General features: G+C 44.9%; 1 protein-coding gene across 5 annotated transcripts; it reads right to left on the reverse strand.

Moving 5' to 3' along the window:
• Positions 1 to 455: 455 nt before the first annotated feature.
• On the reverse strand, positions 456 to 26,623 carry per2 (period circadian clock 2). 5 transcript variants are annotated; one of them, XM_070973743.1, is made up of 24 exons: positions 26,445 to 26,623; positions 19,746 to 20,278; positions 14,361 to 14,453; positions 14,055 to 14,209; positions 13,463 to 13,584; positions 13,128 to 13,329; positions 12,445 to 12,496; positions 11,771 to 11,913; positions 11,468 to 11,546; positions 11,251 to 11,357; positions 11,001 to 11,154; positions 10,747 to 10,861; positions 10,235 to 10,384; positions 9,930 to 10,020; positions 9,670 to 9,850; positions 9,324 to 9,448; positions 8,955 to 9,161; positions 7,532 to 7,801; positions 6,067 to 6,965; positions 5,532 to 5,648; positions 4,580 to 4,817; positions 4,020 to 4,227; positions 2,756 to 2,906; positions 456 to 2,468 (listed from the first exon to the last, which is right to left on the reverse strand). In XM_070973743.1, exons 2-24 carry the CDS (start codon positions 20,159 to 20,161, stop codon positions 2,265 to 2,267), a joined length of 4,479 nt encoding a protein of 1,492 aa, XP_070829844.1. In that variant the 5' UTR covers positions 20,162 to 20,278; positions 26,445 to 26,623; the 3' UTR covers positions 456 to 2,264. The 5 variants fall into 5 exon arrangements, with proteins under 5 accessions (XP_070829844.1, XP_070829845.1, XP_070829847.1 ...); XM_070973744.1 differs by having other exon boundaries at positions 9,670 to 9,847; positions 26,445 to 26,610; XM_070973745.1 differs by having other exon boundaries at positions 457 to 2,468; positions 4,101 to 4,227.
• Between the last annotated feature and the right edge of the window lie 871 nt (positions 26,624 to 27,494).

The following is a 27,494-nucleotide window of genomic DNA, read 5'->3' on the forward strand; positions in this document are numbered from 1 at the left end:
GATGAAGGTGTGAAAGGTGGAGGGGCGGGGGTGGAGGGAAGAGGGTCGCTTTGATCAGGCCTGCTGAGACCTGGACCGGAGGATCTGACTGTCACCAGCCTGAATCTCAGCTATTGTTCGAGCGGTCGGAGCCAGACATCCGTTTGCATCGGGAAGGTGAACGTCATGACTTCAGGATAACGAGTAATTGATGAATTCTTTCATTCCTGAGTTCAAAGTTGAGCTTTCTGAAGGTATAGTTTCATTGAGTTCATGCTGAAAATCAATTGCCTCCTCCTAAATTTGCCGAACATTGATTTCAACAGGCCCTAGAGCTTCATTAATTGGCCCATTAACAGCTGCAATCTTCAACAAGTCCAGTAATTTAACCTAATATGTGCTGCTTGTGCGCTGAACTGATGAACGTCAATTAAGGCCTGCATGCGAGGAAGATGAAAACATGTCGCAACACACTTAAAGGTAAATTAGGAAGTATTTTAATTAGAGAAAAAAATAACAAATATAACAGAATATCTGGCATTAAAAAAAAGAAAGAAAACAAAAGAAGGTGCGTTGTTGTTGTCAGTGTCTGTTCAAATAACAGAAAGACAAATGACAGATTCAGGAAACGTTCAAGTTGCCAAGAAGAGCACAGATTGAAATTACAGCTCAGCTTCAAAGTGAAGGAAAGCTCCACACAGTCACTTGGCATCTGTCTGAGCTGCTTTATACCCGTGCAATAACCCTAAACCTTGACTTCTGAAGTGGCCACATGGTTGTTCTGAACAGTGATGAGCTTCAGTCACTTCCACAGGATGCTCTTTTCCATATTTATGAGGGCCAGCATCAGTTCAAGTGTTATGTGGCACACTTTTAAACTGGGGAAAACATCAATATTCTCCTCACTTTATTTTTATCACCCACCATAAACAACATACTGGTGCCACTCCACTATCTTCCAGCTCACAGTGGGAATCGTCCTAATGTTGTTTTACACAACTCACATTTTTAAAAATCGTTTTTACAGTTAAATATAATAATCTTGGTCCTGCTTAAGCTGGCTTTCTCTTTATAATTTAAAAACACATATACATGATTTCTATTTTGTACAGAAACAATAATTGTATGTAAAAATAGATATATGCTCAGAGTCAAAGACAATCACACAAGCATTGAGATGCCAGAGCTTTCTTTAAATGAGAGGCTTCTGTGAAGTCTGAGTCAGTGAAGATTTCACAGAAAGAAATGTCACATTTAGTTTGAAACAGATATACAGAAAGAATGAAAACCTCCAGCTGCATCGCTGACACATGCAGCTCCGCACGACAGAGAAAATTTACATTTTGAATTTATATTCTCAGTAATAATTTAACATGGCGGGCTGCTGAAAATGTAGCTTACAGTACGTGTTGCACCCGAGTTTCTTTCTCAGTGCGCTCTCAAATGTTTTCACAACCAGCCATCGAACCTGGGTCATGTATCGATTTAAGAATTTCCATTCCTGCTACTTTACACCTCTACAAGTGTATTGTACTTCAGCCATTGCTGTTTAGCTTCAGAAACTAATTTGGGCAGATGTACAGGAGTCTCATGCATGTTGTTCTTCCAGTGCAGCCCAGAAAGTGCACTTGTGCTTGTCGGCAGGAGTGACTGAAACCCAGCTGACTTAACTCCACCTGTTCTCACCACACGCTGACGTAGCTGTTGTCATTCCTCAGTTCTTTCAAATGAAGAAAACTGCGTCGCAAAATACTTAATTTATTCATTAATCGTAACAGAACACCTCTGAGCCACCGCGCAGTGTGTGAACAAAGTAGCTTCCAGTTGGTTCGTGTTTGTTTGACCTCTCCTGTGCTGCCTGCTGTATGAGCACGTATTGTATCTCCCGTTCTGCGTCTCCTAGTGCATAAAAGGCTTTCCTTAGGTGCTACGCAATGTCAAGTGCTACACAGACATGAATGAATGAACATACATAGTCATAGAGCCCAGCACTACCTGCTAGCACCAAATAAATGGTGCTATTTATACAGTAAGCTTATCAAAATAAAATAAAATATAATTTAGTTTACTACATATATTCACATTCTACACAAGTTTAGTCTGAGCCAGTTTTCATCTGACATCAGAACTCAGAAAAACACAGCAAGGCAGAGACAGTAGAGAAGAGTTTAGTGTGAAGAGCAAAGTGCCTGTAAGGTGCTCCTTTCAAAGCAGGCTCCTCTTCACAGTCGTGCAGAACACGAGGCTGACGGGCACCTGATGTCACGCAGAGAGTCTTAAGCAGTTCATTGTCTTGCTTGTTGTGTCTGCGAGCTGGGGCCAGGTGAAGGGCCGTGGCAGGAAATGACAACGGTGTTTGTGGGCTCCTCTCGGGGCCTCTGCTGGCAGCCGACCTCCCCTGTTTCTGTGTTACTGATTTCCAGGTCTGGCTGATCTGCCACCGCCGCCGCCGCTGCTGCCTCTGAGGCGCTGGCGTAGCAGGGGCACGCCTGGACAGGAGACAGAGTCAAATGAGACATGAATATGAGAAGGTGAAAGGTGTGGCAGAGAGACATGTGCACTTAGGAAACAATGAGACAGATGGGAGTAGCATATATGAGTTTGATGTAACTGTTATAGAGCGAAAATGTTAACCATGAAGCCTCTTTTCTAAAAAAATAAATGGTCGATAAAGAGTGTAAAACCATTTTGACTAATTTTCAGCATTGCAAATAAAACAAAGTGCGCGTATTCCATTTCAAAGTCTAACTAAAATGAAATGAAATGACCCCTCTACCTTGATGTCTATGGCCTTGGGCAGACCTCCCTTCTTAATCCAGGGGTGGACCGCCATCAGCTCCTTCTTCTGCTCCTCTGAGAAGCGAGGCTGGCTTTTCTGGAGCAGTCTCAGCTTCTTTCTGTCCTCTTCGAGCACTCTCTGGATGTCACTGCAGATACAGGAAACACACAGACACAGCCACGCTCAGTACTCCACCCGACGGTCAGCTGTCACAAGACTTTATGAGGGCTGGGTCGGCAAATAAGCAGGTTGGATGACATATTTTCAATGTTATGAAAACAACCAGCTTTGATTTTTTTTAACTTTCTTAGTTATAAAAGTCCCTACAGCACTGATAACCATCGACAGTCATCTGTTCAGTCTCATTCTAGGTCAGGCACCTCTTATCTACTGACTGTAAGGCTGCCATCTAGTGGTCACTGCAAACCATTTCAGTGTGAGACATGCTCACTGATTCTTGTTTTAGAGACCACAACAGAAAAAAAGCACACCGTAACTAATGCACAAATGAGGCAATGCAACCGCAAAGGAATACAAATACTACAAATCATGCAGTATGACAGTTATCCCTTTTCTGCTGCGCCCGCGGGACAGCAATAGTGTGCAGGGGCAAGCGGCGGTCTTACGAAACACAAGTTAAGGCTTCTTGAGTAAAAGGGCTTATTGCTATATTTAGCGTTGCTGCCTGAAGACAGTGAAACAGTACAAATTGGAGTGCGAACAGAGTAACAGCACAGTCATCACACTTCTGCAGCCCACAACCAGGTTTCCTTGCAATGTGTGTGTGTGTGTGTGTGTGTGTGTGTGTGTGTGTGTGTGTGTGTGTGTGTGTGTGTGTGTGTGTGTGTGTGTGTGTGTGCAGCCAGGGGGCAGAAAACACACAACAGCACTGAGGAGAGCGACAGTGAGAGGAGTTGGGAGGGAGTTTTCAAACACTGCCGAAAACTCAGCCACCCACCCAGCTGATGAATCCTACATACTGCAGGATGTCACTGACTCCAAAACTCTTTTACTCTGTTAGAATTCAATCAGATCAGGGATATTTTATCTAAATAAGCTATAACGACACCTTTCTGATGCTTTCTGCCTCCAGGCCGCACATGCATCCTCCACTGTCTATACACAGGAAATCTCTGTCTTAATATGAATAGGGCAGTCTGCCTGGATGCGTGCTTACCCATAGCCTTCCATCACAAATAGAAGGTTGCTAAACTATCAGTCTACCTACTCCTCACTGGCTACGCCCCGTCCTCCGACTCACCGCGAGGGCAGCTGATAGGTCATCATAACCTTGTCATCAGTGTTGGCCGTGAGCAGCCACAGCGGGTCCTGCCGTACATACTTGATGAAGTGCTCCCTCTGCTCCATCTCCATTGGCCTTCCCTCGCTGCTGCTCAAGTGACCGTTGACCTTCTGGCTGTTCTGGGACGAGTCCACGCTGCCAAAGTAATTGCTACTGTTGTTGCTTCCTGAGAACACCCAAAGAGCACGGTATTATACATCTGAAAAGGTTTTTTTGTACAAAAAGACAAAATATTATAGGATAAAAATACATGTGCCGGTGGATTCTGGGAAGCCTTTTCACACGGTGCTACAGCTCATGGATGTAAATTCTGAAAATACAGTATCTCTGGGTCTTATCTGTAAATTTCTCAGCACATTTCTGCACACTTCCATCTGTAAATCTTATGATCTGGGCTGTATATTGGTAACCACACTTACACTTTTCTTTAAAATTGATTGATTCTGTTCATTTTGGTGTTTTCTACTTTCCATACTTTACCCTTCATCTCAAAACATCCTTAAGTTATCGAAACAGACCTGTTCCGCTGCCGGAGGTCCCGCTGGCCGAGGCTCCACTGCCTGACGTCCTGCTCTTAGATGTCCCGCTGTTGGACGTCCCACTAGCTGAAGTTCCACAGCCGTTGGACCCTGAGCCCATGGACCCTGAGGTGGCTGAGCCAGTGCCTGAGCAGGAGTCCTCGTGGAGAATAATGTCCAACATGTCGCTGGATGAAGAGTTGATGTCACTGTTGTTCCCGTCGCCGCGTGAACTTGTCTGCAAAAACAGAAATATGAAAGGCGTTACCGTTAAAGACAAGCTTGGCTTCATAGCTCTGGCCAACAAGCTGTAGTACTTCCTCCATCTCCTGTATCTGTACAACACAGGTGCAGTGTCATCGGCTGTACTGCATCCTGCCTCTGCACTTTCAGACTCAACTGGGAGAATATGTCAGCAGTGAGCCCGACACCGTATGATTACCATCGCTACACAGCAAGGCTGAGCAAAGTCAGAGGAGGACAGTGACCCTGATCCTTCTGCATGTGATCTACGAGTATAATGCAGCATGGAACATCATTTATGTGTAGCATTCATGTGTAATAGAAGGTAGCTGCAATTGTTCCTGGTCACGTCAGTATAATATAACACAGAGGAAACGTTTTTCCACAGGTTTTTATGCTAGAATTAGCTTCCACTGCTAACACTGTGAATGCATGGCTTCAGCTTTGGTATGGTTCTTGCATGCAAAATCAAAGCGTGTATGTGCATACAATCATCCATCCAGTACAAGTGTAAACAATAATAGTTTTTCACGTCTTATGATAAAATGTCTTTGGCAATTCGTTTAACTGGATAGACAAGAACACTGCAAGATTAAAAATGCTATTCACAAAAGGAAAATAAGGGAGACTGTTACAGGTATAACTGACATATGGCATTGGGGAGGAATGGGATTGGACAAGTGTGGAGGTTTTCTGATGATTCGCCTACCTCTTTGCTGCAAGCCCTCAGCCTAGAGAACACTTTATCCCAAGACAAACGCTCACAGACACAGGACGTGCCCTCGTAATACAAGGGTCCAGGTGGACCAAGGAGACTGAGAGATGGCTGAAGGGTGTAAGGGATAACATTATGTGTTAACACCCCGGGCCACATTTCATCCGAGGAATCTAGACTGACTTGACTTTACACATGGCATAGCAATACAATAGCAAAAAGTGCTGCACTTAAATACAGTGAATAATGTGGAGGAATCGCTGTGACGATGACATTAAATCCTGAAAGGCTGAGAGACATATGAACGGATGGCTCGGAGGAACATGTCACAGCCTGTCCACAGGAGTTCAAACAACCCACAATGACTAGTTCAGCGAGGCGCTGACATTTTTATCCTGCCAATTTACGAATGTTACAGGTGAAGGAAATCAGTCAAAGGCAGCGAGGAGGCTTATGGGAAAAGGAAAAGGAAAGAAAAACAAGAGGAAAGACGAAATCAAACCAAAAGGGGTTTGCTCCTTGTTTTTACCTGCTTCAGCTCCCTCTCCTTGGCCTGGCTGCCACTTGCTCCTTTCTCCCTTTCAGCCGCATTGTTCCCTTGTCCTCCAGAAGAGAGCACTGTGCTGTCCTGCCTGTCCACGGACAGCTCCAGCTCCAGCAGGTTGAGAGGTGAGCTGCAGCGAGATTGGAAAAGGGGTGGGGAAGCCGGGCCTCCGCCTCCTCCAGACTGTGGAGTAGAGGAGCGAGACTGGCCCTCCATGGGGGCCTTTGGGGTTTCCGACGATGGGGGGAAGAAGAACGATGGAGTCACATATGTTGCTTGAGGAGCGAAGTGGTTCTGGGCATTGAATTGGGTCTGAACAGTGAAGGCAGGTGGAGCCGTGAAGGGGACTTGGCCTGGAAAGGCAGGCTGACAAAAAGGCTGCATTTGGGTGGGGAAGCCGCCAGTCTCTGCGTGGTACACTGCCTGTTGTGGTGGCAGCCCAGTGGCCATTGGAGGGTACACATAGTTGGGCAGCACGAGAGCCACAATGGGGGTAACCATGGGGGCGGTGTAGGAAGCAGGATGGATGGATGACGGGCAGGGAGGCGCCTGGGTGCCCTGGCTGTCCCTACAGTTTTGTAGAGTGGCATCTGTGCGGGGAGCTTCGGAGCTGGCTCGGGGGTAAACCTGCAGGGGGTAGCCTGGCATCACGGAGGGGTAGGCCATGGGAAAGGTTGACTGCGAGGTCTCAGAGGGAGACCAAGAGGTCGGGTTAAGGCCTTGGTTTAGACGAGGAGGCCTCAGGTGTTGTTGTCTGTGATGGGACACCGTGCTGTCCGAGGACTCGATTTGCTTCGCTCGCTTTGACTTGGTCTTCTTAATGCGTGTGCCCCGCCGCGCAGCGGGCTCTGCGCCCGGCTTGCTGGATCGAGCAGGAGGTGCAGCTACAGGTAAGAGAGGATAAAAGAGAATTGCTGGAGTAATTTGTGAATCAAGTATACATGCAAGTATGGGTTCAGAGAGTAAGAGGGAAAATTCCCACATGGTTAACACCTGAGTCACTTATTTTTGGCCATAGAATGGAAACTTTGTACACAACAAAGTAATGGCAGAGATCTGAGACCACAGTGACGCACGTACAACAAACCACAGTCAGGCTGAAACACAAGCAGGTTAGAAGATCACAGACAGGATGTAAACAAGCCAGTGGTCTGGCTAAATGATCTCAACCTCTTTATTTGAAGTCAACCTCAAAGTAGACACGAGTGAAATGTTAGTAGTTATGCAAAATAATGTTAACAACTGGTAGTCTGGGTAATAATTGGACCATTTGCTTGAATCTGGCTAACCTAAGCCCGTGTGATCATCTGACCTCTTGTGTTTCTTGATCTCAGCAATTAACTTGGTGCGTAAAATCTTATAATCACAGATGAAAACTATAAAAAGAATTGCCCTGCTGTAATAAACCAGCATTGCACTTGTGATGTGTCAGCACAGCGGACAGACGCACCATCGCCGGCGATCTGTTCTTTTTGGCGCTCCAGGTACTGAGAGCAGTTTGCCTTGAGCGCTGTGAGCCCGCGAAGTTCCCTGAAGCGATACAGGAAGGCCTGTTCCTCCTTCTGCGTATGAGCTGCCAAAACCTGCTTAGTCAACCCCAGCTTCTTGTAGGACTCCCTCTCCTGACTTGGAGGTGAAACAGCAGAGGGAGGCGGTGGCGGCCCGTTGTTCTGACCGGACTCTACTGTCTCTCCTGTTCCCGGGATGTCCTCTATGATCTCTGTACGGATGACAGCGGAGAAAGCATTTGAACACACTGAAGATCAACGAGAGGTCCGGTTTTATGCTCTACAACTTATTTCTTTTTCTTTATGACATTTTTACTGCAAAGTTCTGTTTGCAATGTGTGCACCCTCCACAGATGGTGCGAGCTATTCTATAAATAGGTGTGTACGGCGCATGGCGAAGAGAAGAAGGCCTCAGCCTTAGCAGCCAGCAGATTTCTGTGTTTATGTTAGTTTAAAATAAGGTCCGATCAAATGGTAATGGTGAACTCTGCCAGGCTTTTCATTGGAGGAAGGCTGTGAGTCTGACAAAAACTGCACCCACAAGATCAAGAGGACAATGAAAGAGGGGCCCTCACAGTCAAACACTGTAGTGTAGCATAACAGACATTATTCACTTACACACTTTACATGTTCGCGCTATCATGTGGTCAGTTTGGCCTGGAGTCTGGTTCATCCACCAGCTAAAATGGTCACTACCGCACCTTTTGATTCGTGTTTTACATCTACTGTATTGTAGATTTCCTATAGCAATTTGTACAGTTTTGTTCTGCCTTTCTGTTCATCGTCAAGAGCAGCTTCCCTGACACCCGCTACTTTGCTCGCTGCATCATGTGAGCCGTTGAGTACTGTGGGCCTGTGGTGCTGTGATAGCTTTATATTACAAACGTGGTTTAATTACATGAGACTTGGATTATTATTGCTCTCGCCAATTCTGTCCAACTTGATCAACTGTATAATGCTGTATTTTTGAGCTAATTTTAACGCGGTTGATAAAACTTTGGCTGCATACAAACAATGACACAAATGGATTATTGTCATTATATCATCATATTTTGGGCAAATGTTTGCCCATTTGAACAGAACTAAAAATGTTGCATTGACAGTGCTGTGAAAAACCATTTGCCCCTTTCCTGATTTCTTCTGATCCTGCACATTTGACGCTCTAGGTGGCTGAAGAACTTCCAATAAAATATGTTACTGATGCTTGAAATCTACAACTAATAATGCAGTTGCTGCTGCTTTCAGGGTGTAACCTGTCATTATGTTTCAAGAGGCCAGCACCTTTTGACTGGCATCGTTGCATAACAAATATGCAACAAAAGACGAAATCGGTCTGGAAGGAAATACTTCTTCACGACACTGTACCTGACTCTGGTTGAAGTTTCTTGTCTCCAACATGCACTATGGTGCTACTGTAGCTACATTGGCTGGTTATGGACACCACACTTTCTGGTTTGTTAGGTACGGGTAGGGGCAGCGAAGTGCCCACTACCGCTGTGGCCGTGTCACTGGACTTTTTGTCTTGAGCATCCAAAGCGGAGAGACCAGATTGATCCTTCAACAAGGCTGGTTCTGCCAAAGAGAACAGAGAACAAGAGATACTGACAAAGAACAGGCAATCTGAGAGAGAAGTTTAAAGGCCATAAGGCTTTTAGAGGCTGTAGCTTGGTATGATGAGGTGACAGTAAGTGTCTGACAGGCTTTCATGGTAGGAACTGAAGTGGTGAAACATACCCTCAGACACCTGCATGCTCTTTGATCCTTTCTGTTTGCCGTCATCGGAGTTAGAGGACGTGGTGTTAGAGGAAGACTGGCACTTCCTCTTGATGGTGATGGGAACATTGCAGGTCTCCAGGTACCTATAGGAATCATCACAGCAGCAGTTATCAGTTGTCAGCACGTGGAGAAGCATTTTAAGGCTGGGGTTTTCCATTAAAAAAAAAAAAAATTATGGGTCATTTGATAGAAACTGTACTTTTGTAGCATTTCTGCTGGTTTCTATGGTGGATAACCTATAAAATTGAAGTGTCCTACACAGGTTAACCCAGGATGAGGCCATCATAAAATCACGTCTCTGTACCTGACAACACTGTCCAGACAGCTGATCTGTTGGTAGGAGTAGACAGTCTGGTCGTTGATGGTCATCTCCTCCTGGAAAGAGGACCTACTGTCCTCCATAGCGGCCCCAGTCTCCCTAAAGTTGAGAGGAGCTGCTGATTCTTTGGGCCGCACCACCGCTGGGCTCTTCTGTACAGACCCTACTGGAGGGAGGCCAGGAGTTAGACACACGTTCTCACCTGTTTACACACAAATATTCAGGCACTTATCAGCTGGACTTACTGCCGCTGCTTCTCTTGTTGTCTGGTTTGGTCGTCTGCTGCTCCTGGCTCTTCTGGAGGTGAATCCCCTTACAGATTTCCTGAAAAGTTCGCTGTGAAATAGAGACACAAGACTCAAGAGCCAGAACAACATCTGTTAAAGACATCGAGACTCCCCAGTCTGTTCTATCAGATTTCAAATATAATTGAGGCTTTTCAATTAAAAAAATGCAGTAATATACAATAAATTTGGACCAAATTTAGCTTGGTTACATAAACACTGTAACTCCCACCTGGGCTGATCTCTAAGTATTTGGGTTCACTCACAGGTCTGGCTTTGCTGATCACTTCCTCCTTCATTTGTCGGGTCTTGCTCTCGATGCCGTTGTCAAGGCTCTCGCTGGAGGAGGTGACCCCCAAAAGGTGGTCGTTTCTGTTCAGGCTGTCGTAGCCACTGGACCCACTGCTATGGACGGGCTGATCACAGATAAAAAGAGGGATGAAAGAAGAAGTGTTAAAAAGGCAGAGGCGACGTAGCGCTGCCTGAAATAATCCCCGTGTTGCTCTCCTTTTTTCTTTTTAGTTTCTTTTGGGTCCTTTTTGAAGTTTCCACCCTGTTGAGTTCTTTTACTGAAATGTTTTTATTTGATTTTGTCCTTTTTTGGGAAGCAAGATGTTGCTCTAATCTCGCCGCTATATATATCAGCATTTTCATCTCATCTTTGATTCATTTCATTGCTGCTAGCTTCCATGATTTATCACGGTTTAAATAAATTAACTCTTCTTCGATACCACGAGTCCTTGATTTTCTCTTGATTTCCTTGATTTTTCTGTCTCACCTGCAGCAGGAGCCGATGGATCTGCTCGGTAACCTCCTGGATGTCAGAGTCCATGGACTTCGTCTCAGCTACAGTGGACATCGGGGGCACGAAGACATCTTCATTCACGGGGCCCCTGACATACAAAAAAATACATCAGCTGATCATCTACTGGTCCACAAATGTCTTTGTATATATGTTCAAAGAGTGGCTTAGTGATAGCCACTATGACAGAGTGTATATCAGCTTAGACATCACAGCGCAGCAATACTCACATGCGCACTTTGTGTCTCCCGATAATGAAGGAGACCTTGCGGCTCCAGGGGTTAACGAAACTGGACCAGCTGGTATCAAGAATGATGTATTCTCCGTTTCGTGCGCAGAAGCGGATGGATGAGTGGTCAAATGGTTGCCCTGCGTATTGAAGAACTGCAGAGAAAGGCAAAATAGGGCAGTCAGATCATGATGGGGACAGATTTCCACAAGAAAGTCTGCCATCATCTCTACTTCACTCTGTGGACTCACTCTTTCTGTGAATGGTCAACATTATCTGCCGGTCACTGGGATGCAGGTGGAGGAGGACCGGTGTGCCAATCAGGTCTTGGGGGAGGTACCCGAGGAGAGGAACCGCCCTGATGCACACAAAACACAAATGGTTTGTTAATCGTCCTCCAACCGTTGGGTGATTTACCTGCCAATTCTCCAAACTGATAAAAATAAAAACATTGCTGCCGTGGCTCACCTCTCATCCACATCCTGAAACACACAACTTGGAGTGTGCGTGGTGGTGAAGATGCGTTTGTCTGTGGGAATTCTGGGCGCTTTAAGAAAGAGAGAAATGTTTAAGGTTTGTGCCCTCTCAAATACAATTGGGACTTAGTTAGAAATCTGGGTTGGTTGGTTATCTGGGATATATGAATGGATTATATATTATCTACTTTAAAGTAAAAAAATATACTATATACATTAAGTAATAGGCCATAAAACACTGAACAACCCATTTTTGTGGAGTCACTGAAATGGCCTCTGTAAGTTTGGTTCTTACCATCGTAACCAGAGTGAACTCTCTCAGCCAACAGGAGGCAGCAGAACTGGTCCTCAGCATGGACTGTGTCTTGGACCTTCATCCGGTAAGGTGTCATGCGGAAGGGATAGTACTGCAGATTGCCCTCACACTCCTTACCACCGCTGGAAATCACCAAAAAAGGAAAGTGAAACCAACCCAAATCAAACAAGGACTTTTTGTTCCATTTAGGTACAAGTTTCACAAACAACCTCCGTCCAGGCTTGTGCATGTTAGATTTCACGTTATTGAACACAAGGGGGCAGTGGTTAGCTATTTTCCATTATTATCAGTGCACAATCAGTGAGTGAGCAAATGTAGATATGTGTAATGATATTTCTGCAAAGCATGGTCATTTTTACTTCAGGTGATGTAAAATAAGATCAGAACGACAATTAGATTAAATGTTTTAAAGGGGTTGGAAGTCAATGGAAACTCCCTACAGGACAGTACAGTAAGGTGTGGGTGTTTTAAATGTGTGTGTGTCTGCCAATATGTATAACACTGACCTGGAAAAAGCATCTCATTAGAGTTTACAAGCATATGATGTCACAAACTGATTGAAAAACATCTAGAGTGGAACAGAAATATGAATAAAAACTACAAACAGGTACGAGCAGCAGATGGCCCGACACCATGTTTGAACCAACACCCACCTGATACGACAAAAGAAGGATTTCTCCTGCATGCAGTCAGACGGGGATGACTCTGAAACGGGGAAAAGAAATGTTTAAATGCAGGAGCAACACGATCCGGTCGAATGCCAGTCAGGGTCTCAGCCGCCACAGGTGGTCAAGCTTTGATTAATTCCATTTAAATGGAATGAATTTAAACCGAGTCGAATCTTATTTAGCCAAAATATTTCCAGGCACTGGAGAATAAATCACAACAGAGGAAGTGCAGAACAGGGTCTGATGTGTAGAAAGGATTTAAAGTAACAAGTCAATCTAGGCATTGCCAGATAAACTGCAGAGGACATAATGAGATCTCTGCATCATTTATCTGGCTTTCCTACTTCGCTTCAGCATCTGAGAGAGCTCAGTCTATTCTATCCAGCTGAAGTAAAACGAGTAAATGTATTCAGTTCCCTGAAAGACTGAGGCCAGGTGAACTTCATCATGCATATGTTGATGGCAGCCTGTCCTTCACTGACTTATTGGATCCCATTCACCGTCATTTCTTTCTTCAATACATTATCTTATGTACGCAAAGTACTTTGAAGAATACTTCCAGAGAGTGTGAGTGGTCTTCCCATATCATGTCATCCTCCTTAATGATTACAACTGATGCCTAAAGACTACTGTGTCTGCAGAGAGCCATGAGGCTGTTACATATGTACCTGCTCCAGTGCACATGCTCCAGGAGGGGAGGCGGTAAGGCGTTGTGAAGCTGTAGAACACGCTAACATCCTGCGGCGTCAAGAACTCCACGAACTTGGTGTTCTTGAACACATCTCTTTTGCAGTTGAGGATGGAGGCGGCCTGATCAGAAATGTAGACAATCCTTCCTGTGTTGAGGGAAACTGCTACTGCAAAAATGTCCTGTTGAAGAGACAAAATCCGAATAGTGTGATAAATGAGAAAATCAACTACTCAAACTATTTTTGTTCAAAGCACAACGCCTGTAGGTGCAGCTAAAAACATCTATTATTTTAAAGATAATTCAATGACTCACGTTGTTTTTGAGGGTGTATTCAGATGTAATGCTGTCTATCTCCTCTATCGTATAAGAGGACACATCCAGGCCTGAAGGTTGGCTGTCATTGGTCATCAGCAGCTGGTAATACTCCTCATTGGCTGCAAAACATGCAATGGTTTTATCAAAGCCTGGTCGCAACAGAACATATAAACTGATACTTTAAAGAAAACAACACTGACGAATCTGGGTAAAAAGTCCAACAAAAAGATGACGTATTCAGACTGAAGTCACAGACATTTTCTCATGATGTCTCATGTCTCAGCGCTCCGCTAAAATGCGTCATATTCTGCAATAACCAGACTGTAATGTACAGCCCGTTTAACCGCTACCCGCCCATTTCCAGCTGTAAACATTTAGCCAGGGTACAATTAAACCTCTGCATTACCCGTGAAACTGCCTACAAAATGTTCCCTGCTGCACAAATTCATGTCATTTCTTTTTTGGATCTCATCTAGCCACTAAGTCTTGCGGTACAAATAACAGCTGCATTCATGAATTTTACTCATGAATGTAGCTAAACTACAACCAAACCACAGGAAATCAGTGTGTAGAGGAGAAAGGATTTTACCTTCAACTTGTTTGACACAACGCAGCGCGTACTTGAGGGTGTTCAACGTGGTGGATTTGTTATTGTGTCTCTTCTCAGCGGGCAGATGAAGCTTCAGCTCTTTCAGAGTTTTAATCACCTCCTTCTGGGTCTTGGCTTTGGCAGACTCCTGACTACTGCAAATTGCACAATAACACAAGTGCACCACGGCAAGTGAGATGGTGCAACAAGAAAAACAGTCCCTCAAAAATAGATGAAATAATGGAAATAACGGACGACTGCAGACGTGTGTCGGACGAGTGTCACAGTGGTGGTCGGCAGACTAACCTGCAGCCGCTGGTTGATGGGTTGTCCTGCTCTGAGCTCAGCAGACTGAATGCATTTGAACTGCTGGGAGGAGATGGACTGTGGGAGTTCGAGCTGTGGAGGAGAGAAGGATAAATAAAATAAATAAAGTTAGACACAAAGCATTGCTATATTATCAGAGTCAGACTGATTTTCTCTTCATCCCTTAATGAAAGTTTAATAATGACTCAAAGTCAGACAGCAGACTGGGAACAAAGTGTTGCCATAATTGTCTGATATTTCTGAAGCACAAATTTCACAAATGCATCTCCCTCTCAGCCAGCTGACACACTTGATGTTGCTAAGGTGCTCAAGTTACCAAATAATACAATACACAAGTACACTCCATCTCACCACATGGGTGCTGTTAATGCGAGCCTAAAAAAAGACCTGGTGATTTCTGCCTTTGTGGAAGTCAATGGGGGACAGCGCGCACACAGCCTCACCTCTCATTTAGGAGCCGGGCTACAAAAGAAACCACTCTCTAAGCCTGAGGTCAGTCTCACCTCCTTGAGGACTCTGCAGCTGAAAGGGTGCATAGCAGGAAAGCACCAAAACAGCAAGAAGTAGGAGCCTAAATACAACTGGGAGAGAGGGCACAGCTAGACAGTCTGGGGCTGCTGAAAACAGCACATAAAGCACACACACCTGCCCAAACATACTGGCAACTGCAGTTTGCTGGGCTGACGGTGGCCGGTTGGAAAATTAAAACATGTCACCAAACCTTACTATGCATAACCTGCTTACCTGCTAAGAATAGAAAACACCTCTTCAAATAGCCCGTCTAAGTAAAAGGAGGTATCTAATCTATTAAATATAGCCTTCAGCGCTCAAGAAACAAACTGGTTTTAGACTGGGTTGTCTGAACATGTATTAGAGTGAGACATAGAAACAGCTAATCACGGTGGGCTAATTGACAGTGTGGTAGTGAGTCTGAGGGCCGCCTCTTGTGCCACTCAGAGGGCTCAACGCGGCTGGCGGGCGTCGAAGATGTCAAGACCAGAGTTCCATACAGCATGCTAATTTTTCAGGATACACTGCAGTGTGTTCACGCTGGAAGAGTGGCAAAACGATGCACATTAAAGTAAGTCAGTCTGCACGCTAAATCTGCTGTGCTTTGGAGTGTGCTGATGTACATTGTTGTCCCACAGTGCGACGTACAAAGGACATAAAGGAGCTCCTCGCAGCTGCTAAAAATGGACAAAATTACAAATGGCCAGGAGGACAAGCTAAAACTAACAAGAGTGATAAACAGTTAATAGTTACAGCTGTGCTGCAAAGACAGGTTTATCAGAAGTGTTTGTCACCTTCTGTATGAATTAGAACTGAGTAAACGACTGCGTCTCAGGAGGCAGAGCAGTCTTGCACTTATCAGGAGGTCAGTGGTTCGATCGCTGAGCCCCTGCAGTCTACATGTCAAAGTATCCCTGGGCAATTCACTGAACCCCAAATTGCTACTAGTACTGTGCTTTTGGTGTGTGTGTGTGTGTGTGTGTGTGTGTGTGTGTGTGTGTGTGTGTGTGTGTGTGTGTGTGTGTGTGTGTGTGAATGGTTAATGCTTGTGATGAGCAGGTGGCACTTTACTGCAAAGGTGTGAATGCTGGATGCTCGTGCTGTAAAGCGCTTTGATTGGTCGGCGAGACTAGAAAAGCACTATATGAATGACGTCCATTTACTCGCTGCACAGAAGAGCGATTCAGAGGCTCCAGAGAATCAGTCACTAAAACGCACACCTGTACTTTTAGCCAATTTAATTAAAGTCCACGACCTGTGCATCTGTGACAGCAACGTAACAAAGTTCAATTAAAACGGAGGACAGGCAGCCCGCATGTGTGTGTATGTAGACCGCTGTATTAGCTCACATCCTAATCCAAAGACTATAAACAGCTGTGAGATACTGACTCACCAGGGCTATATCTCAGGTTACTATGTATAACCTGCTTACCTGGCTTAGAATAGAAAACACCTTTACAAATAGCTCCTCAAAGTACAAGACGGTCTCTAAGTCTATCAAATATAGCCTTCAGTGCTCAAGAATGCACCAGCTGTTCAGTAGGCCATTTTGGCACCGCGATAGTCCGTCAGGAGAGGAAACATGCTCCCAAAAGGGAGATCTCAAAGAGGCAGAGGAGTTTCTGCTTTGGCCTCGGGTGCAAGAAGCTTTTCTGGTCGAGGTGGCCTTGTTTAGAAATCAGCAGTACGTGTCAGTGTCTCATTACATTTCGAAGCGTTTTTCCATTCTGCATGCTGATTAGAAACAAACTGAAGGACAGCAAATGAAAATTATAATTGCATGACAGACTGTTTGTTCTGGATGAGAGAGACAGCGTTTTAATTTCCTCAATATTCACTACTCACCACAGTCAATTTCTCATTTGACTACAAACAAAACAGCTACACTGAGCTGAGCTCAGGTGTGTGTGTGCTCGCGTGTGTGTGTGTGTGTGTGGCCCACTGTCTTAGCCTACAAGCTTATCCAATAGACTAACATCAGCAGCTCTCAAGAGACACTGACTCATCTTTCAGATACAACATGCTGCTATAAATAACAGGCTTAAATGACTTAGTATAGACACAACATCCACAAACACTCTCTCCAAGTACAAACAGAGACCTAATTCTACCAAGTAGCCATCGGTTTATAACGTACATGTGGGTAACGGTCAGAGTTTTAAACGGCTCAAGCTCTAGAAAGCTGTATGGGGACTGTAGGTGACTCTCATTTGGCCTCTTCGGGACATTGCTTTGAAGTCATGCCTGTGCAGAATTAGCTTTTTCTTTGGGGTCATTGCCCTTCAGGACAATAAGTAATTTCCCTTGCATACCCTTAGCATGACGCCGCGGCCGCCACGCTCCGTGGCGTGGATGTGGTGTTTCTGGCATCGCGCAGAGTTTGGCTAACAGCGAATCTAGCCTCTAGAACGACAGCCAAAAAGCTCCGTTCTGGTCTCGTCAGAGCACAGAAACCTTCTTCTCTCCCACATGCCTTCTGTTCTGGCAAATGCCAGCCCAGATGTCGAGTCAGCAGTGGCTTTCTGTTTGTCACTCGCCATAAAGCGTTTTCTATTTGCACTGAATTTGAATACATTATCGGGTTATAACTTCTGCTGATCAGTGTCACAAACACCTTGCTGCATCCACTGTGACTGTAATAGAATAACACATGAAGCAAAAAGTGTTTTCAGAGACATTTTTTTCCTCTTTCCAGCCTTTGTGTGAAACATGTCGCGAGCATTTCTCTGCACTGAACGCACAGAGAAAAAAAATGACTGATATAGATCTTCTCATGTGACAGTAATCAACCACATTATTCGCACTAATACGACCACAGATGGAAAACAGACGGTGGGAGTCGGAGGAGAAGAAAAAAGTTAACAAGAGAGAGATAGAGAGTTAGGAGCTGAGGGAGTGGTTTACAAAAAAAAAATGAGAACAAAAGGTTAGAAGTTCAAGCGAGGGAGGGGTGAAAGAGAGAAATAAAGAAAGAAACGAATGGGAGAAGCAGTTAACGCCGTCCCACGGGAAGACGAGGGAGGGAGGCGGCGGGTGTGAGATCAATGCACGATACTGGGAGGAAGAGGGAGTGGACTCAAAAAACAGGCAATGCCGTGGACGGGTGAGGTAAGAGAGGCCGGGCTGAAAGCGAGAAATCTGTGCAAATCTGCTTGTCCCGCCCACTGATAAACAGACACAAACACTGTGCTGCCATGGCTACAACAAGGAGTTGGAGAGCGTGACCCAACCCGTCTGGCATTCAGAGCGAGCCGGCCTCCTGGATGACATCAATCCAGTCTTCCTACTGGGAGCGACAGTCATTTCATTTTTTCCACCCGCCCCGGCTGCCTCCTGGGCAGACTATATTGTGTCTGAGTTTGTCCCATCTGCAATCGCAGCCCTGAACAAAAGGCCTCACTGACACTGCTGTAAGCTGGGATGTGCGAATGTAGACATGAAGGTTGTCCGTGTCTGTAGGTTCCTGGGTTGTAGATGTAGACACAAGATGTATTGAGATCCATGTGCTGCCAGTCATTGAGGCAGAGGGGAGGGATTCAAAGAGCTAGTTTGGTACGAGTTACTGTGACTAAGAGGAAGGACGTGCTAAGAGTCAAGCTCGTCAGGGCGGCAAGCTAGCTCTGACCACAGCTACCTTCACTTAATCAGTGCTGACTGGGAAGACAGAGGCAGAGTTTTGCGCTTAGCAACTTATAAACTGCCAACAACCACCAACAACTGCATCTGCCGGAAGCAACACAGGAGTAACTCGTATGCAACATGACATCTGGTTCAGGGAGTGATAACATCATCGTGGTAAGACGGAATGATCAATTCATCTGGCCTGAGTCCAAGTCATGGTCAGAGAAAATTGACGGAGCGGGTTCGCATCACTGTGGCCTTGGCTCACTCATCCACTGACGTTAGTCGACAGTGATAAAAGCATCCGATGCTGATGGCTGAATCCATTATGACCAGACTGTGTTGGTGGAAGGCAAAACGGACATGATCTTTCATCATTTATGCCATGAGATGTCAGCAAACATGAATATGTCAAAGCTACAAGGCCGAAAGGAAGAGAAGTGAAGTGCAGCAAACTTCATTTTGTCTGTAATCAGGGACATTTATCAGCTATGACCCATTTCTGTGAGCCATGACTGCTGTGATTTGGACTTATTTGTTGTATTTATCTTTTCTGCTGATCTGCTGGTGGATGCCTTCAGATATGGATTGGTGCTGGCACTGCGACGCAATCAGTGCAAATATCCCTGCATATTTAATGCTTTATACTCCTTGTGTGCTTAAGTTTGTTTTATAATGCTGCGGCTGAATCAGCAAACCTCATTTTATATGCAGCTTTTGACCAGAACGAGGAGAGTACTATGCTTATGAAACAGCTTCTCCGTGTAAACTGTGTGAGCCTCTCCGGTTCGAAGGCCTAACCTTTGGTCTTCACACCATTCAATACCTCCTGCTGCTGGCTGTCCTGTGTGTCCTTCTCATCAGAGTTTTGGTATTACTTAGCTGAGGAGTTTCAGTTTGGACAGAAAAGACAATTTGCTTGTAAATGATTGCATTCGATTTTTAGTTCCCAACCTTTTTGGAAGCAAAGAGGGTCAGAGAGTGCAGACCAGACCAAACGCCACTCCAATCTGCACGATACAACTGCAGAAAATCAAATGGAATTTCTCCAAAGAGGCAGAAACACTTTGGAGTAAACAATCGTATCCATCTTTGTTTCGAAGCAGCAGAGTGGAGAACAGTGGCTCCCCGCTCTCCTCCTCCTCTACACTCACAATCACAGTCAACATGCCAAACAAAAACAAAAAGAACAGGCTCAATAATGCCTCCATCGTTCCCACAGTCGCCACTGACCTCTTGTTGCTTTCAGAGGACTCGAGCAGTGCCGAGTCTTTGCTGTTGCCGTTGGAGCTGCCCGTTGACTCGTGGCCGTGGCTCTCATTGCCATGACTCTCGTTGCCGTGGCTTTCGTTGCTGTGGGATTCGGTTCCGCTCCCGCTGGACCCACTGCTCTTCATCTCCACGTCCTCCTCGTGGGGTCGGGAGCGGCCGCTCTTGCGATGGTTGTGTGGTGAGGCTGGAGGGTCCTGGCCGCTGCTGTCGCTGCCCTCCGATGGGAGGCCTAGGTCGGGCCCACCTTGGCTGTACCCGCCCATCCGGTGCAGCTGTGCCATGGAGCTGCACGAGGTGGACACTCTGCACCCCGAGGCCCCGTCCTCATCCTCTAGGACCGGAAAGCGATAGGGCTTGGAGTCTGAATCTTCTGACATCAGGAGCAGTGCTGGCCTGGGCTTGTTCCAGGTTAATTAAATGGATGATGAAAGAACACAATTACCCCATTTTCACCAGGGCGTTGCCGCAGTGAATGAGAGAGGAAGCAGATTGATCTGTTGAGGGAAGGGGAGTATTGTTAGTAATGAAGTAATGCTTATCCATTGCAAGTTATGCATATTTAGAAAACAACATTCAGCAGTAGAAATGTCCTCACTGTTGGCTCCTCAGTCCTCACAGTGCAGCAAGTACACATAAGCATGCACACAGTTGAGATATCTTTGAGAGATATAAATCGATGCTTCACCAGTCCTCCTTCAAAAAGGGGTCTTTTCGTCTTTTGCCTGGTGTGATATCAGAGCTTGTGGCAGGGTTTAACCCTTGACTGCTGCAGAGCTCTGCAGGTGCCTCTCTGATGTACAGTGAAAAGGCTCTCTAGCACAGACAGTGTGGCCTTTGAGAGCAGTCGGTCTGACCCATCTGAACTCTGCAACCCTTTCAAAGATCATTCACCCTGGGACACATAAAACACTAAACCGCGTTTATCTGAATGCCACTATAGGTTACTAGCCATCAGTGTGAAACTTTGGTCCCGTTTTCTGTGGCTTCAATTACTGTGATGCAGCAAACCGGAGTTTAAACGTGTGATAAACCAGCGTCATCTTAGATAATGATGCTGAACAAGTGCCAGATTTCAGCACAATGAGAAAGAGGCACACGTAACACGTCTGTTCAAACCAACCATTGTTGGGTAGATCTTCCCAAAGATCTGGTTACAGGAAGAGACACGTATTACATTTTTGGGAACATCAACAGTAGCACGTTCGGAATAAACACAAGGAAAACTGGGAAGTAACCGCGATTGGAGGTAGAAACTCAAATGTTTTCACAGCTCCTCTATGGAAAAAGACATTAGAGCAGTGGCAGAACTGTATGTGAAGTGATCACAGGGAAACACTGTGCAAAAATAGGACTAACAAAAACAGAACAGGAGTTATACATACTTTAGAACAAACCCATCTCGTTCAGATGAAAAAGTAAGAGGCCCTGCGTCAGCGCATAATGATATAGAATTATGATAATTACACGAGTGTGCTGGAATGTAACCCACGCTTCCTGTGATTGTATCTGCAGCGCTTTTTATTCCGCCTCAACATATTCACAGTAAAGTCACCAAATTGAATTCTGCATTTCAGTTTGAATTTAATGACACAAATATTTGTCTGACCTGTTAATTATGGTCAAACAAGCCTTCTCTCACATAATCCTATGTCTGGGCAACATGCTAAGGTCACATGAATACCACAAGCCCAGGTCTCTGTGGATCACCTCCAGCTTGGCTGCCTTCCAGGGATAACCTCACTAAGCGCTGACATGCCTTCTTCTCTGACCTGCTATGGAACAATTCCTATTTTCTCCTCAGAGGTCAAACACCTCAATGTCCTCCTCGATTCACCTGCTCTCTGTGGGGATGTGCGTATTTCGTCTAATCAAGTTAGTCTAAGAGTCAAGCCCATACAAGCACAAGCAAAGTTTTACGTAGGCCCCTCTTGGTGTGACGCTCACACTGTGCTGATCTGATGAGGGTCGGCTGAGAGCTTTGACTTTGTGCGTGCACCGTATGTGTGTTTCATATGCATCCTCCCCTATGTTGCAAAAAGGACTGAGGATCACAGAAGCAAAAATGACTCAAACTGGCAATTGGCAAACAGTAAGTGAGGAATGGTAGTAGTAAAATGTTTCCATTAATAATTAATCAATCTGTTGGCCCTTTCAGAGACCAGTGAGTTCACAATCACCAGTCTGCTTATCTGGGTCAACATACAGGGAAATTACAGAGTCAAGACGAAACCAGGTTTCTATAGTCTGGAGACAGTGAGACAATAGATGAAATTTTCTGCTGAATAGGATAAAAAGCCACATAAGAAATCTGCTATTACACATAATGGACCATCTCACTGAGAGATATTACTCAGCCAACACATCGTTCATGATGAACAATCAGCATAAAGCTCGAGCCGGGGGGGGGGGGGGATTTTGGTGCACAGAGAAGTTTTTTTTGGCAGCTTCAAAGTCTGGTCCAAAGTTAAGAGCTGACCGCCAGTGTGGCTGATATTCATAGAGTCCAAGAGTTCACGAGTTACCAGCCGCAGTAACTGCCAGACATTCAGCTCATTAGCTCGTTATCACGCTAAATCTGCTGGCTTGATACCAGCAGACAGGTCAGAGAGCGAAAGACTACTTAAAACATGGATCCTACAGTGATGCTGCAGTTGCACCAACACTACCTGGACCTAAAGAGGGAGCATCAGGTGAGGGTCTCTGCACTTCACTAAAATTTAGCCCGGTCACAAACATTGATTGAATGTAGGGTTTTCTTGGTAACATTTGTGAATTAAAGACAAAATGCAGACCGATGTAAAAGGAGCTGAAGGTGTGCGGTACGAAGCACATGACACATGACAGGTTCGCAAAGTTTCTCTTGCCTGAAGGGTAATGAACGATAAAATCCATGAACATTGTGTTTAATACACAACATTTACTTTTTGACCCCCTGTGACGATTTCTGAAAACAGTCTCTTTATGGCCAATTTACCTCTGCAGTGAGGGCGACTTCAACACCTGTGATTATTCCTTTATTCCTGTCATTAACTTAACCTTTTTCATCCTGCTGAGCTGCTGCAGGGTATGAAGCGGAAGACGAGAGCGACATGGATTTCCTGTGTCCCTACTAAGAAACCAATCATCATTTGAAACTGAGCTATCTCACAGGAAGCTCGACGTGGACTCTTCTCCAGCATGTGATTCTGCTGCGGCGTCACTTTTTCATCCACTATCACTAGTTTTGCATGATCTATAAACATGGAGCACAACACTTTCAAACCAAAGTTATGATGCTATTCCTGACCTGTCTATGAAGTCACATCCGAAACTGAGGTAGGTACGGGAAGCAACAGGTGGCTAACAAGGTAAGATTAGAAACATAACACAATTACAGGTTATATATTACTCCTCTTGTGGCCCTCCAGTCATTTTAATGCAATCAAAAAATCATTCTGGGGTTTCATGGGATTACACAGAATCTTTAACTGCTGGGGACATGTTGCTCACTTGGCCTTTCTGAATCTTGAAGACATTAAGAAATCATTTAAAATAAATTGCTTTTCAAGTATAAAAGGGATGGAACACTCCACCAGACATGGCTTAAAACCATTAAGGTTCTAACTGTGGAGGGAAATTAAAATTTGATTATGTTTGGTCAATTTGTTTGGTCTCGCCACCACCAAAGTGGTGAGCACACTTGGTGGAAAGACGTCCTGTGAGAGATTTCTTAATGATCTTCTGTCTTGTTCTTATTTTCCAACTTGTTTTCGACCAGTGCTAGCAGTGACCTTAACAAGATACCCGCAGATGTGTGTGGACTGGTCGTATCAGCCAAACCAAACATCCATAAAGACAAGACACAAGATTATATTCATGTAAAAAACAGCTGATGTCCTCTGTCTGTGCTCTAATGAATGTGCTAATTTTTGGTTTCAGCAGTACTTAGTCAGGATCAGCTGGCTTTCTGAGGCTTTCACTGCTGCTTGCATGAATAAATGAAAATAGATTGAGATTAAATATCTTAAAAATTTGCTTGCAATATGCATCAGTGTCATAATAACATTCTTATTTATATCTACATAATAACTGAATAAAAGAAATTGGCTATCAAACACAGAGGCTCTGGATTCAAAAGGTCCACCTCCCTCTCTAACTGTAATTTCATTTCATAACACGTCCTATCCTACTCACTGTTTCTCCGGGTTGAGTTTTTCTGTCATTAATCTCCTCCAGAGGAACTAATGGACAGGTGACACATATGCATTGAATGCAGGAGATTGCCTGAAATTCCACATCATAAAATATTCCCAGTATCGCATTGGTGTCACAGTGCAGTGATCATATTATCTAACGCGTCAGCTCAAACCATCTTATACAACCACACGGGAGCAACTGCAGCTTTATAACTGCGTATCACGATGGAGGCATTCATTCTTTTAATTACAGTGTGCTGTCACCATCCTGTACAGTTTACTCAATCTGCATGAGGACTTACATAAATTTACTGCCAGTGTGTTTCTTTTGGGGATTGGGAACGAGCCAAAGAAACCTTGTTACTAGATTATTATTTTATAGTGTATTTGCACATCTGTTACCTGACCATCAGCATGTTTCTGCTGGACCTTTGATATGTTCTTCTTTTCCCTACTTTAATGTGATTTCTCACAGAAATCTGGGATTCTTGTATAATATACAAGAATTTTGTATAATATACAAGAAGTTTGGATGTCGACTATGTTTGCATATTATGCAAACATAGTCGACATCCAAACTTAGGAGAAACATATTCTGTGAGTGCCGCATTCACCGACCTACATCTATCTTCAATAAAATGTTAATATTTGTATTGGATCAGACTGTGCCGCCTTCAAAGACCACCCAAGGCTTTATCTCTTTTTCCAGTGGCTAAAAAAAGGACAGAGGCCGAGAAGGAACTGTTCCATTATAGTTTTTGACTTGAGTTCAGACTGTGAACGCCACACACTGTACAGCTATAACAGGAAAAGATATTGTCCTTAAGCATCTGCTCTGATTCATCCAATCCCTGAATATGGCTTGCCCGACAATATGTAGGAAGAAAAAGAGTAATTGGCAAGCACCTACTCTTGCGCTGCAATGGTAGGCGTGGAAGTTTGTACCCGGCACGGTGCCAAGCTTTCCACTGGTTGCAGCAGTAAGATAAACTGACATAAATGACTTCTCCCTCGCCAGCCTTACATGCGTCAGTCATGCTTTCTCCTCCCACTACAGCCAATGCTGCTGGCACGCTGCATGGCACTGGGCCACTTAATAGTTATTCACACAGAATTACTGTCAAGGCTTAATACTCAATGTGTTAACAATAGGATTATAAGTAAGATGATATATGACTGTCAGCTGGAACACATCCTAACAACACTTGCATCACCAATACCTGATTTTTGGATTCTTCTTAGGCTTGGCTTTATGCTCCTTTTGGCAGTGGCCTGTAAACGTGGACAAATATGGCTTTTTAATTCATCTGTGCATCCCCTCTATTCAGACTGGCTCCATTGATTAAATAACATCCACTGAAGTGAAAGAGAAAACATACTCAGATGCAACTCGTCCATTCAAACTTTTACTTCACGTAAAAGCAAACAAGTATGGTCATTCAAGGTCAGACAGCAGTGGTGAAAGCAATGATTTGGTTTGGCTTAAACTCCAGCAACGCTTGACACTGTGGCTGTCAAGTAAGAACCTTGTATCTCCAGCTTTGAAGGGATTTTCATTCATTATTCATTATATGACCTGCTGCACCGTTTGGGAAAATGTCTCCATTTCTAAAAGTCTTTACATAATGTCAAAACTGCATTGTGTCATGTGGCTAAAAATAGTTGGTTTTTACTCAGCTGACAGCAGGAGGAATGTAAGCATTCATCCTGTCAACTTTGCCTGTAGTTAATTATCTCTTCTGCCATCAAATGTACACATTGTCAGAAAGGGGAACTCAAGATCCAGCATAGCAAGTCTTTACTGTGGTACTTACTGACCACTTCTGCCACAGACAGCTGAAACATAAGTCTCAAAACACATTATACCAAATGACTGCGTCAAGCAGGTGACGGATCCTTTATGTAAGGAGCGATGCAAACCGCCTGACTCCAGCTGCACAGCGCGCTGACAGTCTCGGGGAAAACCTGAGCTCACATCTCACCAATGCGCTTGTCGGTGCTGCGTATGAACTTGTGCCATGTGCTGCTGCAGCGGACTTTATGTAAGGCGTTACGGCGAAGTTTTCATGTAAGCACATCTACGCTGCACCGTGTGTCAACTTTACACTTGCGGTGCCGTCACATGACTTCAGTTTCACTGCATTTGATCGATCTACTCTCCTTATGTAAATGCAGGATCCCTTTCAGCGCAGCTCAGCGGTGGCATTTCAGCTGACAGCACGGATAGGTGACCGATGGAGTCACGTCCCCGCTGTCATGTGGGCAGGGCCGGTGGCCTGCTGTAGTCTACTGACCGGGTTTGACCCTTCAACTGACACAGTTACGCAACTTTGCCGCTTCACGTTCACACAGTTACATATTCAGCGTACAGCTCTCCTACGGTGGTGTCTTCATCCGTCACGTTTAAAAACGTGTTTCACATAGCAACAGCGTAACAGCAACATGAGCATAACAGCTCGCGCACATAAGTAAAAACTCCACCAACCTCACAGAACGCAAATCCTCCTCTGCTGCCCCGCCGTGAGAGAAAGCCTCGTTGTTTTTGGAGCTCTTTATGGTTGAATTCCAGCTACAGACTCCCGGGCTGCTTTAACACACTGCTCTCCTCTCCGCTCGGCTCTTCAGACACACCGGCTCTATGCCCTGAATCTGCAACTCCGGCAGTGACCTCATTTCGAGCTCGTTCCTAAACTCCTCCTCCAGCTCTTCGCCTATTGGTTCAGAGAGCCGCCCGTCTCCACCTCACTGCGCTCTGAACCAATAGACGCTGCCCGCCTCCACGGTGGCGATTGCAGTAAGTGCCGTACCGCGCTGCGATTGGCCTCTGGAGCTGTCAGTCCTTTTACATAAGGGAGTCATCGCTTTCACGTGGAAACCCACGGCTACCTCCGGCGTGAGAGACTCGAGAGCAAATCACTACAACGCAGCTGCCGGTGAATGAAGCCGTGCCGATGGTTGGCTCACAGCGGCTCAGTGAGCTCCACTGTTATCTAAACGGTTATACAAGTGTGTGTAAACCAATGTGGGTGAACCGTTTGCTGCGCAGTCATTCGCATACGCATAAAAGTTGCTTGACTGTGATAAAGGGTGTCTTTAATCGTGGCTGTTATCTCATTTGAAGTAATTCTTACATAAAATCCAGAGCAAGGTCGCGGTATCGTTTTCGCATTTAAATTGCGACTAATTCGACAGAAACTCATATAATTATTTAGTTTGACTCCCCGAGCACTGAGATACAGTTTGATGCAGTTATTTTATGTCCCATGCCAGAACCATATGCAATATATTATGGGTCCAATCTACAAACAGAAAAGATAAATACAACATTTACCCTCAAAGCTCTCTTTTCCCATCTGCGTTTGTCTGGTAGTTTATTATGGTATCATTATTATGGTTGGTTACGAAAAGTGTGGAAAATTAATATATGATCGCATATTAACTGGACCAAAACCAAGAGATGATAAAGACTGCACATAAATGCATAACACGTTCATATCGTCCGATTACACTATTTTATATTCACATTCGTAACTGA

Source organism: Chaetodon trifascialis, chromosome 11 (assembly GCF_039877785.1).
Source record: "Chaetodon trifascialis isolate fChaTrf1 chromosome 11, fChaTrf1.hap1, whole genome shotgun sequence".
NCBI classification, from domain to species: domain Eukaryota; kingdom Metazoa; phylum Chordata; class Actinopteri; order Chaetodontiformes; family Chaetodontidae; genus Chaetodon; species Chaetodon trifascialis.